Raw genomic sequence first — 13,345 nt, forward strand, 5'->3', positions numbered from 1 at the left:
GTTGACTTTGAAAGTCTAATTTAACTGACAGGTGTGTGAAATGGCACATAGAAAACTCCCCATTGGGGACAGTAAAAATGCTAGGGAGTAACAGTTAAGGAGAATGGCAATGATATAACCTCACTTATTTTCTCATTATATATGATCCTTTTCTAACACAGAAATTTATTTTTGTGATACATAAGATTGTACTCACATTTATAAACACCTGTTTTTAAAGTGAATGTCAAAATTACACAGACTGGAAAGTCTGCCTTCTGGGAAAAACTGACATATAACACACATTACTTCTGGCGGCGGGGGGGGAGAAGCAACCCTCTCTTTAAATGGTAGGTGGCAGTGTTCTACCTTTGAACTATGGATATATTAACTTCAAGCCAATGAAATTCTGAAAAGAAAACACAGTGATGAGAAACATCATAATGATGAAAGAGTTTAATAATTTGTTCTATTTTGCATATAAATTCTGTGTATTCTAATGTCTGACTTCACCCAATGTCACATTAATCAAAGGTCACAATGTTTTAAAGCACTAAGATTTTAGCATTACTTCAGGATAAGAGAATAAGAAGAAAATAAGTTTGCAAATATGAAGAAAAACTTTAGTTTTATTTTAGGGATCCTCTGCCTGAATGTGCAGTTCTGAAAAAGCTGCTATTTTAAATAAATGATAAACCCCTTATCTCTTGGCTCATGGAGCCTCATGTTCACTGAGTCTACAGAAGTTGATACCATTTGCAGGGTCCAGGAAGAGGGAATCAGATTATGAGCAGTGAGCACCTGCGTCCTCTGCGCAATTCAGAGGCGCTCTGCCCCCTGGTGGACTGTTCAAGCATAGGCTTTGAGAAAGGGTTTGGAAGCCTCAGTTCCCGCCCCCTTCTCCTACTGGCCTTTTCTCATCTGAAAACTCCAGTAGAAGCCCCAAGTTGAAAGCTTTTGCCCATTCGTTTCGGTCAAAAATTTCCTTTGATATAATATAAAAACCCTCGGCTACCTAATCAGCCCTGCACGGCTAAAATAAGAACCATATGAGATCAACGCGTTATCGTTGGTTATCATGGCTTTCCATAGGTAAGAAAAAAGCAGAGAAGTGGAAAATGAGACACTGGGGAGAGACGTGGAAGCGGTGAGGGCCTTTGGAGTCTGGGAAACAACTGGAAATCTCTGGACAATAAAGAGAAAAGAGAGTTTTAAAATGAGAGGGGCTTCCCTGGTGGCGCAGTAGTTGAGAATCCGCCTGCTAATGCAAGGGACACGGGTTCGAGCTCTGGTCTGGGAAGATCCCACATGCCGCGGAGCAACTAGGCCCACGCGCCACAACTACTGAGCCTGCACGTCTGGAGCCTGTGCTCCGCAACAACAGAGGCCGCGATAGTGAAAGGGCCGCGCACCGCGATGAAGCGTGGTCCCCGCTCGCCGCAACTAGAGGAAGCCCTCACACAGAAACGAAGACCCAACACAGCCAAAAATAAATAAATAAATAAATAAGCCAAGCATTTGAAGCCCTTTAAAAAAAAAAAAAAATGACAGGGTGCTCCAGGAAATGAAATATTCTGCAGTTTCCTCTGGGCCACCAGAACCACAGCAAACCGTCTCTTCTGCTCCCTTTCGGCCTCTTGGCTGTGTCGCCAGCCCAGGGGGTAAGTCTGAAAGGCTCCAAGCCTCAGTTGCTTCTAGCTTAGCCATGTTTCTCCCATTTGGGCTAGTTTGGTCTTCCCCAGTGCAAGCTTTCTCAAAGAGCCCTCAAGGTTTTCTCAGCTACAGGTGCCCTGCACCCACAAAGAAGGCCGTGACAAAATCATGGCTAAAGAGGAAGTATCATCTGCTGAGAGCTTAGAAATCTTGATAAGCGCTTTACGTGTACAGGCTCTAAGCCTTTGCAACAAATCGCAAACCACACAGCGATAACAAGCTCTATGTGCAGCTCAAACCTAGAACTTTCCGATTCCAAAAGCTATGTTTTCTGTCTACTTCTCCAGTGCTCAGATAGGTTGGTCTCCTCCTCTTAGGTCTCCCCCAGGCCTGCTTCTAACTCAGGTCCTCCCTTTCCTTTTTCTGTATTTCAAGCACCATGTAGTTAGTGCCTTGGAATCTAATTCCCCAGCCTAGAGACTAAACATTCCTTCTAAGAATGCTGATCTGGAAAACCCCTGGGATAGTGGAACTGACTTGCCCTCTTTGCAGACTGTGTCTAATTCCTTTTAAATTCTTCCTCCGGATATAAACTAAATCCCTCAAATTGTGGCAGTACGTGTACCAGAGTATCATTTGTCATCAGCTTTTCTCTCTTGAAGGTTCAAACTCCTAATTGCAACCCAGAATCCAGTGAATCAGTCTTTCCATAATAATAGAATTACCACCCAATGCTTTTTAGGACACAAAAAAGGACTTTTATTTCATTATTTTCCTAAACTTCATTTTGAATTACACACGTTTTGAAAGGTGGAAAAGGCAATCTGCAGTCACATTAACTCCATCAAATACACATAATATGAGTTTTTGCTGCTTCAGTGAATTACAGTCCACTCAGTGTTTCCTGACGCAAGAAGATAATACTAAGATAATAGAGAGGAAGAATGAAGAAGACTGGTCTGTAGAAAATGTGTTGAAGTCAATAACTGTTCATTCATAGGTGCAGTGTCCATTCTCAGAAAGGAAACTCTAAAATTCCTAGAAACACAAGACAATATTGGTATTTGGGGATGAACCCACATTCATATATTTGTGTGAAATTTTGTGCAGTTCAACAGTATGGAAAATGTTATTTGTTACCACAGCCAATGAAAATATACTTTCATTTCTATGACGGTTAAATATTTCCATCTCCCATATAATGTTCTGCAAAAAAGCCATACTATGCTATAGGCAGCAGTAACTGAAAAGGCGCTTAACAGTCTTAACTACATACCCCTAGGATGAAAAATACACTTTGCATAATCATGTGCGATGGTGGATGAGAAGTCTGGATCTCTTATAACTACAAGGGTTTACAAGCTTCTACTTCATACAGTATGACCCCAATCCAGTCAATTCAGCCAAATAGTCAAGCAAAAATTTAGGTAGGTCATCTATAAGTGGCAAACAACCCGTTTGACTAAATTGACCATGTTTTGTTAATAGGAGGACACAATCATTGCCGGTGCCCTATAAAGAAATTACTTGTAAATGGCTATTGGTTTCAATTAATTTTGCCCTCTTAGGCTCCTAGAAGTTGGCTTAATTGCTTCTTAGGCCCAAGAAAAAGCCTTAACAAAAAGACAAACATATTAATAACATAAAAATAAATATCACGCTCTGTGCACAGTCTTCTCGGTAGTAAGCTAGATTTCTCCATGGGAGAAATGTCACAAAAAATGAACAGACAGACGTGGGGATACAGCAGAAATTTAGGATTAGGTAATGCCTACAATTTTCTCTTACTCCAGTGACAGGTGTCAATGTTGATGAAAATTTTCTTTTGTACTTAGTTTACGTGTGAATCTTTGAATAGGATATTTTCAAGAGTCATTATGCCAGAGTAAAGGGCTGCACAGCAGGGAAGCAGTGTACTTCAGCTCAATACATCTATTGTCTGACAGTCTGGACTGGGGAGCTTCAAGCAGGGACTGAATCCATTTTACAAAGACAACTTGTTTCTGCAGACAAAAGGTATCACCTGCAGAAAGCTCTCTAAAGAACGGAGTGTGAATCTTCTTTGGCATAATAAATGTTCCACAGACATTCATTTTTCATGCAGGTAATCCTTAGGGGCTACTCCATTTTATTCAGATCATGCATATTTCATCTATTAGTGTGTGATCTTGCCCTGTGTCGGGGAGTCCTCAGAGTGAATTTGAGATAACAACTAAGTATTTTTAGAATTTGAAAAAAAAAAAGAGATAAATTTAAAGTATTACTGATAGTATGTATTTTCATTGAAGTGTCAGGCCAATGACAAATTTCCAAGGTTCAAAAGCTTGTTAGTTCCCTGGTTGCCCAGTAAGTCTGAGGTTTGGTTCCGTGAGTTACAGGAAAACAGGCTCAATGTTAGCTTCTCTCAGCTTTTTGAAAGTCCTTGCATGTCATTTTCTAATAATCTTTGTTCCTACTCAAACTTCAATAGCAAGGGAAAAGAAACAGGTTTTTATCTTTAACATGGTTTTTAGAGGTTTTACAATTTTGAAGATTTTTGGAGAAAGGAGCTAGTTCTATTGGTTACTTTATATGTTAGCACACAAAGGAATTACAGATGGGAAGGAGAGTGCAAATGACTGTCAGAAAAAAGTCTCATGCATTTAAGATTTTTTTACAAGTCAAAATATACATCCTCCTGTTGCCACCCATTCCTTAATTGTATAGAACCATTCCCATCTCATCTGTCTCCTTCATAGCTCACTCAATTGGGATTAAAAATACTTCTCTTGCAAAGGAACTTATATATCTTATACCCATCAGTTTCATCAGTGGCGTTAATAAGAAATATAGCAGCAGCTTGGGTTGAGTCACCCATCATATCCCCCATTTCTGGGGATTTAATTGTGTAAAATGACAGGTACATGAAATTAGGAGGAAAAAGCAATCTGCAGACTTTGGCACTAGCACACGTAACATTTTGTTTGAGTTGTTAAGGAACGAGGTTTGACAATCACTACACAGGAATTACAAAATTAGAGATCTGCAGACAACAAACAATCATAGGCATTGGTTTTCAGCTTAATGCCCCCATCCACCCCCCACCCCATATAGTTTCAATTATAATAAAAATAGAGATCTTAACATCAGAATTTTGCTGTTAACTCTTCAAGCCACACGTAGGGTTTGAAGCACCAAATCCACAAGTTTCTCCAATCAAGTTTAAATGAACAAAAACGGAATGAAGACGGAAGGATGCCAAAGCAACTGTTGTTAAACGAAGCTGTAACACAAAGTTCTCCCCCAAACACAGGGTATTAGCGTCTAGTTCAAGTACTACCAGGCTGTATGTAGATCATGTCTCAGACAGGCTCCAGACAAGAACTACAAGTACTTCTGGTTCTAGGGGGCATCATCCGTGATACCAAAGCAGGGCAAGGATCTCTTTTCCATCATCGATTTTCTGAAAGTTGCAACCCCCCTTGCGATGGGCTGTGGCAGGGTCGGTGCTGAAACTGGGGTTTGAGGGGAGAAAGTGAGCCCCCTCCTCAGCTGTTTGAACAGTTCTCCTTTAGAGCTCTCGCAGGGCTGTCCTGGCTTCTCAGGATCCATTGCCCTTGCTCAGAAGAGAGAGCCTCACTCCGACCCAGTAACAGTCAAAGAGTCGACCTACCTGTGGAACCAGACACAGCATGGTCCCCCAAAGGCCGCTTAGGCGACCCCACTGCAATGGACAAGTCAGCTTGTGCACTTAAAGCGTATCAGTTTATGGAGCGCTTGTTTGAAGTCCTCGTTGGACATGGTATAGATGATGGGGTTGATGAGGGAGTTGACATAGCCCAGCCACGTGAAGAAGTCAAAGATGGCCAGGTGGAACCAGCAGGCATCCTTGCAGATAGGCATCACCAGGGAGATGATGAAGAAGGGCAGCCAACACACGATGAACGCTCCCAAAATGATTCCCAGGGTCTTGGTGGCTTTGCGCTCCCTAGCGGCCATGAGTTTCTTCTTCTCCAGCAGGGCGTCGGAGACTCGCACTTTGACTTGGTTCACGTGCACAGGAGACCCCGATTCGCTGGGTAAGTCTGCAGCCCGCGAATTAATGGAGGTGACGGAAGACGTGGACCCGGGCGAGTCAGTAACCAGCTGGGCTCGGGTCAGACGCTTGCCGGTTCTGTTGGGCGTCTGTTTCAAAATCCGGGAGCGGGCTTCCACGTAGATGCGGCCATAGAGGGCGATGAGCAGCAGGGTGGGGAAGTAGAAAGCGCCCACCGTGGAGTAGACAGTGTAGAGGATGTGATCTGTGTTCACCACGCAGTTCGACACCTCCTCCTCGGCTTTGGCCTGACGCCAGAAGAAGGGCGGCAGCGAGATGGAGATGGAGAAGACCCACACGAGCGCGATCATGACCGCCGCCCTCTTGGGAGTCCTTTTAGCCGAGTACTCCACGGCGTCCGTGATCGCCCAGTAGCGGTCCAGGGCGATGACACAGAGGTGCAAGATGGAAGCAGTGCAACAGGTGATGTCCGATGACAGCCAGAAGTCGCACACCACCTGGCCCAGCGTCCAGCGTCCCGTGACCGTGTACACGGTGCTGACGGGCATGACCAGGATGGATACCAGCAGGTCGGTGACCGCCAGGGAGGCGATCAGGTAGTTGGCGGGGGTATGCAGCTTCCGCGTCCGGTACACAGTGGCGATCACAAACGCATTGGAGAGCGTGGTGGCCAAGGTGAAGAGCGCCAGCAGCACGACCAGTACTACTTTCCAGGGCAGGGCTATGGAGTCCTGGTAAATGTAGCTCTCGGCGCTGCAGTTGTGGGAGGGAGCAGCAGAGACGTTGGCTTGCGAAAGCCCCGTCTGGGAGCTCACGGACGGCGGCGGGGCACACTGAGCGCCCGCTTCCTCCATGTCTCTCCAAGCGCAGCTCTCGGGCATGGAGCGGACGAGGACGAGGAAAGGACCGCTGAAGGGACCAGAGTCTTGTCCCCTGGTGGCTAGTCGGATCCGTGGGTTCCTCAATTACTCCTCCACCCAGGTTCCCAGGTGAACCTAGAGGTCAAGGGCGAGGCAGACGAGGCCGGCGGGCGCGTCCCCTGCACTTCGGGGCGCCCGTCGCTGCCGCCGCGTTTCTGGCTGTTCCTCTCTACGCCCCGTCTTAGCCCCGGGTTGCTAAGGGCTGGTCCACAGAGCCCCGCTGCGCTCCGGCTCCCACCGGGGCGTCTAGAGGAGGAGGCTGTGGTTTTGTTTGAGGAGGGAGCATCGGCCAGGTGGGAGGTCTTACCCCAGTTGCTCGGGGCTGAGAGTCTCCTAAACCGGGCGCTCCGGGATCTGCAGACTCGGCCCGCACGAGTTTCCTAGCTGTCGAGACCAAATCTTGCAGGCCAGCGAGGGGTCCTGATCTTGCATTCCCGCCCTCCTCCCCAGGCTGGGGCAGTTTTCCTGCGGCGGCCGCGGTCGCCAGAGCTGGGCGGGGTGAAATCTGGGAGCGGCGCTGCGCCGCGCCTCGCGCCGGAGCTCTGCCCGCCCTTCTTTTCACGCGCTGGCCACTCCGGCGAGCTGCCCCGCGGAGAAGGGGCCGCAAGAGGTGGGACTCGGGGGCTGGGGCTGCGGCTGCTCGCGCCGCGCCGCCGCCGCCACCTCGGTCCCACGGGCGCCGCTCGGAGCCATGCCGCTGGGCGCACGGGTCTGGGGGACCTGGCGCAGCGGGCGGGGAAGGGGCAGGTGTCTGGGGGAGCTGCAGGGACGCGGCATACGCCGGTCCGGGAGGAGCGTGTGAGTGGCGGAGCGGTCGGGCTCCTTTTATAGAGTCCAGGTCCGGTCCGCCGGAGCCGTGCAACTCTTGCCGTGCGGCGAGTGCCAACGCCGGCTCCCCAACACCTTCCCTTTTTCTCTCTCCCTCCCTCCTATCCTCCCGCCCGGTTCTCTTCCCCGCCAAGGAAGCTCCCGCCGGGTCCTATCGCCGTCTTCTCCAGGTCCCATCCCCTGGCCCCTCTCCCAATCCGAACACCCGGGAGCCGCGGTTCTGGTCGGAATGGGGTTGAGGGCGTCCCGTCCATGCTTCTATCTTCTTCCGAGCTTGCTGCACGCCCCTCCAGTTACACTCGCACCCTCAGCCGCGGGCACGTGCACAGCCTCACTAGGCTCCTTACTAGGTCCCTTACTAGGCTCCTAAGTACCGTCCCCCCCACCCCACCCCCCCCGACCCCAGTAGGCCCGGCCAGCGCTAGGTGGAGCCAGCCGCAGTCTCTGACCTCTCCACTCTGGAATTTTATCCAGCCCTGCGGGCCACACCCAAGTTAGAAGGAGGCGCCAGTAACATCGCCTTAGAAGGAAATGGCCAATACTGCATTTTATACTTCGGGATTCAAGTCATAAACTCTCGGTACAATACAAACTAATTTTTCATATCTGATTTTAGGAATCTGTGCTTTCCATTTAATCCCTCCCCTTTAACTGTGAGTCGACAGGAAAGAAGAGAGAGGAAAAAAAAACTGCAAAAATGTACAAGTATCACAAACACAAGCACACTGTGAAGTTAAACCGTCCGCTCCACCCTCCCACTTCAGCCTCTCAGCAGTTCAGTGTCTCAGGAAAACAGTTTGCAGTGAGCGCGCTCGCTCCTACAGCCCGTCTAGAAAGGAGGTCATCAGAATTCAAGAAACAAACGGGCTCTGGGACCACGACCACCAGCACCATCCGTGCGCCTCCTTCGGCTTCAACAAATACATCGGGGTATCACCCATACGCGGCTCCAAGCAATACCAGTACCTCGGTCCCATGACCCCGGAGCAGGTGCTCTGTACCCGTTCCTCCTCCATCCCTAACAGAAACACATGTAGAGTAGAAGTACAAGTCAGAGAACATTTAAAGAAAAGTACCAGGAAAGGACACCGTATTTTCAGCCGTGAGAGCTAAGTGATCCCAACTGCGAGTTCCAAGCGTCTAGCTCCGTGTTTGGCAGCTAGAGTGCATTCAATAAAAACGACCTTATAATTGCACTTATCAGGATAAGTGTAAGCACATTTTAAAGAGAATTATTCAGTTTGGGGCCGGAGATTATCTTGCCCGTTCAGTTTAGAAGAGTCATTGAGATCCTTTGAAAGAAGAGCTTTTTACCCAAGGTGACACAACCCTAACCCCAGTTCCCTTGATTCCCGCGCCTCTAAGCCAACCAGACGGGCAAAAAATCTAGTGCCTGCTCTATGCTGGGAATTCTTCTAGGCATCTGGGTTGTAAAGGCCAATGGGGTAGACCCAGACCCAGTTTTCAAGCAGTTTACATTCTAGAAGAGGCAGGCATGCAATAATAACATGAACAGGTAAATAATTAGCATACTTTCATATAGTGTTAAGTGTTATGAAGAAAATAAAACACATTCATGTCTTGAGAGTGAGGGTCCTTCTTTAGGTGGAAATTCTCCAAAATCGTCCTCTGGCTGCAGTCTGGGCTGCAGCAGCCAAGCTGGGTATAAAGGCACCACCCTCTCTGGCCTCTCCTGCCTTCCCTAGTGCCCAGCATCGCTCCGGTAAATTTAAGCGTCATTTGCACCGCATCTTAAGGGGTCCTGCCCATCCTTCCACCCCACCCACCTACATCAGGCCGCTGGCGAGTTAACTTATTTTGCAAACTGCAGAGCTCTCTTAGAAACCGCAGCAAAGGAAAGCGAAGCAGGCGAGCCTAAACCACTAGGTGGAGGCGTTAGTCAGGACGGAGCAAAAGTGTGTGTGGGCGCTGGGGGCAGGCGGCGTGAGGGGAACGGGCAGGAAACTGTTTTCCCGCTACCTTAGGGGAGCGGGGCAAGGTTAGAGAGAACTGCTGAAGGGATGCGGGGAAGAGGAAGGCAAAGAGGAATGCTAGAGGCTGCAAGCAGCCTTTCCTTTTGCAATTTAATTGCTCCTCCTCGGGCTTGGCTTTAGCGAAGTGGGGAACCTGTGGATTTCTCCAGCCACGCCTTCGCTGCTTCGCGAGTCCCGGACCCTGAGTGCAATCTACCACCACTGGGAGGAGTTTGATTTTTCCTCCTTTGGTTAAGAATTTGCGTGAACACACCCAGCCATCACACGGATGGGATTTTGGCAGAATTTAGTGGAGAACCGTCCTTCATTAACTTGGCTCCCTTGTTTCACTCACTTTTTTTTTGCACTTAAAAACATATAAAATATAGATATTTGCACATGAGTGCATGTTTGTGAAACACTCCAGAGACCAGGAAATCTTTAAAGTCGCTTCTGCCAGGGTCGCCCCTGCGGAGGAGGGTCCCTTGGCCGCTCTGCAGTCCGCAGCCGCGCTGGGCAACGTCCCTTCAAGTCTGCAGGAAATTCAGCCGACACAGACTCAGCTGGAGGGGCAAAGAGGGAACCGAGGTGGGGTACTGAGCTTCTGCTTGACTACCGGGCACTGAAACTGCGAATTAATGTGCTCCCCTCATCAGCTCCAAGCAAGCGGAGTGGCCTTGCAGCAGAAACTGGGGAGGTGGGGGATAACGCTGCAACTGCAGCGACGCCTGTGATTAGACACGAAGCCTGAGAAGGTGAGCTGCAGAGGGACCACAGAAGAATCGCCCCTCCAAGAGACCGAGCCTATGCTAGAAGGAAACGCTACCGCTGCTGCCGCGAAACACGAGGCGCGGTCCTCCGGGGTTGCAGCGCAGCGCTAACGAGACCCGACGCAGTGAAGACAAGCCCCTTCCACCTCCACGCAGCCCCAACAGACACCCGGTAGAACGTGCTGCAGCTCAGCTCTGGCTTGGCTGGAAGCCAGCCAGCCCTCTGGTCTGTGCGCTTGCAACATCCCTAGACTCTTTCCTGCATCTCCCAGAAAGAGACTTTAACTCCAGGGCACAGGAGCAAAGAACTTCCTTGTGAATTTTATCTTTGCTTTGCAGAAAGAAGAAAAAAAAAAAAAAACCTGGAACACTCACGCTCTCGTCGCTTTGCTCTTTTGATAAAGCAAAGTGCAACTTCACACTCTGCATCCCCACCAGTTGAAAAATCCACAAGCAGTCCCTAACCACAAAGTGTGAGGACCTGGCAAGCTACTTCTTGCAGATTCTGCTTCCTCTATCTATGGCCATGTTCTTTTTTGTTTGCTTGCCTTTTTTTTTTTTTTTTTAACCTCCACCCAAGAAATGGGCAGCAGGAGGTGACCATGAGCTCTGTACACCCTCATGCACGGTGGTAGCCTGTTTTTAGGTTTCTCTTATATTTCTTCCAGTAACGATTCCTTAAGAAGAATACTGGTAGTAATGAAAGTTACCTCTTACTTATGTCTTGCTTGAAACTATGGAGACGTTCCGATAAATGAACATTTACATACATACAGATGTATACATACAATTTTTGCAGACAACCTCTGGGGTTTACCAGACCTTCTGAGGCTCAGATCCCTCTCCATATTATTGACCCAACACTGGGCTTTTGACTTGGTATCCGTGTCACTGTACTTATGTGTTCTGTGCTCCTCAAGGGGTCTTTAAGCCAAATAATAAAAATGGGTGCTTTATTCTCTAAGTGCCAGGCTGGCATAAATTAATGCCTGAGAATTAGTAATTCTGCTACGTGATTGTGTAATGAATACAAATATTGTATAAGCTATATCTGCATTTAAAGAAGAATGCAGACAAAAATTAGAGCACGTATATATAACTTAGACATGTTCTAATGCCTGTGTCTGTAGTAACAGCCACTTTGCTACTTCCAACAGATACCCACAACAGGTAGGTTACCGCTGGTTCAAAGCTAGCCCAGTTCCAACTAGTTAAAGAGTCAGCTCCCAACTCAGATCTCAGTCACGTATTACCTGACTGAAGACCTAGGTTTTAGAAGATAATTTCTAACCTAAAGCTTATAGTAACATAAGCAAGTTTCCGTGGGGGAGAAGAGCACTGATTTTTTTTTTTTTTTTTTTGACAAAGAGCAGGTTTTGGCAATAATAAGAAATCACTGAATAGGAAAACAATGCCAGCGAATCCACCAAAGTTGAGAACAGCTTGCTGCCACCAGCAGGCAGTTCTGTGCAGGATGAAGTCTCTCCTAAAGAATGAAATCCAAGAATTTAATAGTGAAACTGTCTACTGGCTTAAGGAAAGAAGCAATAGAAATTGGGTTTTGCCTTATTTTCAGACTAGGAAAAATTGCATCACTGTGTGATTCTTTCCAGTTTTGCAAAAAACCAAGCCAAGCTATTTTACTGCTTCTTCATCTGTAAATAACGAGTAATAAGCACTGTCTTTTATTGAGGGCTGTGTGCTAACTAAACCTGCACGTTCCACGTACATTCTCTCACTTAATTCCTGTAACAGCACTAGCAGTGTCATGATCATCTTCATTTTCTGGATGAGGAAGCTGAAGCTTAGAGAATTTAAGTAAGTCTGCCGACAGCTAGAGAATGATAGAACTAGCCTCTCTAATTTCAAGGTCCTCCTCTTTACCAACAGTCTACACCCTGTCAGCCAGGCAACTCAGCACTGGCAGCCCTTTTAACCATCCTGCCGGTGGCTTTATTTCATCTCACTTGTGAAGTGGCATCAATGCTGATAGCTATTTAAATCTCCAGAGTAGTCTTTGGTTAGGTGCTTATACATTTTTTTCTGGGGCGGGGGGGGGGGGGCGGTGGTAACGGTAAAATTCAGGTAGAGAATTGTGCACCATGATTATGTTTAGCCAGTTAATCATCACTTCCTAAGTAGCACGGTTAGGTGATCACATACCACATACCACATATTCTGAAGTCCACAGCCCAAACAGTTTGACTTCCTTTCCTGGTCCCATTCAGTTACCTTCAGGGTTCACTTTTTTTTCTTTTCTATCTCATCTACCTTTTTTTTTTTTTCTCCTCTTCATTATCCTTCCCTGTCTTCTCATCCTTAATCACTTCCCCCTAAGCCTGACACACATATGCATTAAATAAAAAACAAAACAATAAATTAAAGCTTTTACAATTTGTTTGGAAGAAATACGTTAAATACAGTGACACTCCCTGGTCTCCATTTTTAACTATGTTAATGTAAATATCAGTTAAAAAAAAAAAACTAAAAAAATTGAACTGCTAAGTCTGTTGAATGTAATTAACTTTTTTCCCACCAGTGGGTCAGTCAGTGACGTAACCAAAAAAAAAAAAAAAAAAAAGAGGGCTTTTCCTTGAAAGAAAATTATTCAGATCAAAGTTCTTTAAAGGACATCTTATCAACCAGATATCAGCAGTTTGGCAAGTTCATCTACTAAGAACTTGCCAAAACCAGGAATATAAACAAAATGAATCTAGATTCCTATGTACTAAAATTTTTGCCCTTTATGCATGAAAGAGTTCCTCCCAGCCCCACTCAGATCTTATTTGTATTTTTAAAATATTTTTATTTTTAAAATTTTTATTGGAATATAGTGGATTTACAATGTTGTGTTAGTAACGTACAATGTGTACAGCAAAATGAATCCGTTATATATATCCATTCTTTTCCAGATTCTCTTCCCATATAGGTTATTACAGAGTATTGAGTAGAGTTCCCTGTGCTCTACAGTAGGTCCTCATTAGTTATCTATTTTATATATAGAAGTGTGTGTGTATGTCAATCCCAATCTCCCAAATTATCCCTCCCTACCTTCCCCCCTGGTAACCATAAGTTTGTTTTCTACATCAGATCTTACTTCTTCTTGCTTTACATACACTTCTAACATGTTTGGCTATGTGATTTCCAAGGCCCCTGAAGATTAGAAGCATCACCTTAGAAACGGAT

At 46.6% G+C, this 13,345-nt stretch overlaps 1 protein-coding gene and 1 long non-coding RNA gene across 2 annotated transcripts in view; both read right to left on the reverse strand.

Annotated features, from left to right (window-relative positions):
- Window positions 1–13,345, reverse strand: part of LOC138842317 (uncharacterized) — a 162,869-nt gene that overhangs the window by 112,790 nt on the left and 36,734 nt on the right. The window lies entirely within an intron of this gene.
- HTR1B (5-hydroxytryptamine receptor 1B) lies at window positions 4,810–6,549 on the reverse strand. The gene has a single exon (XM_030859341.2). The coding sequence runs from the start codon at window positions 6,547–6,549 to the stop codon at window positions 5,350–5,352; it is 1,200 nt and encodes a 399-aa protein (XP_030715201.1). The 3' UTR covers window positions 4,810–5,349.

This window comes from Globicephala melas, chromosome 14, assembly GCF_963455315.2.
Source record: "Globicephala melas chromosome 14, mGloMel1.2, whole genome shotgun sequence".
In the NCBI taxonomy this organism is placed as follows: Eukaryota; Metazoa; Chordata; class Mammalia; order Artiodactyla; family Delphinidae; genus Globicephala; species Globicephala melas.

Bases quoted from the DNA above. Each gene is read 5' to 3' on its own strand.
- HTR1B (XM_030859341.2), bottom strand. From the start codon at position 6,549: ATGCCCGAGAGCTGCGCTTGGAGAGACATGGAGGAAGCGGGCGCTCAG.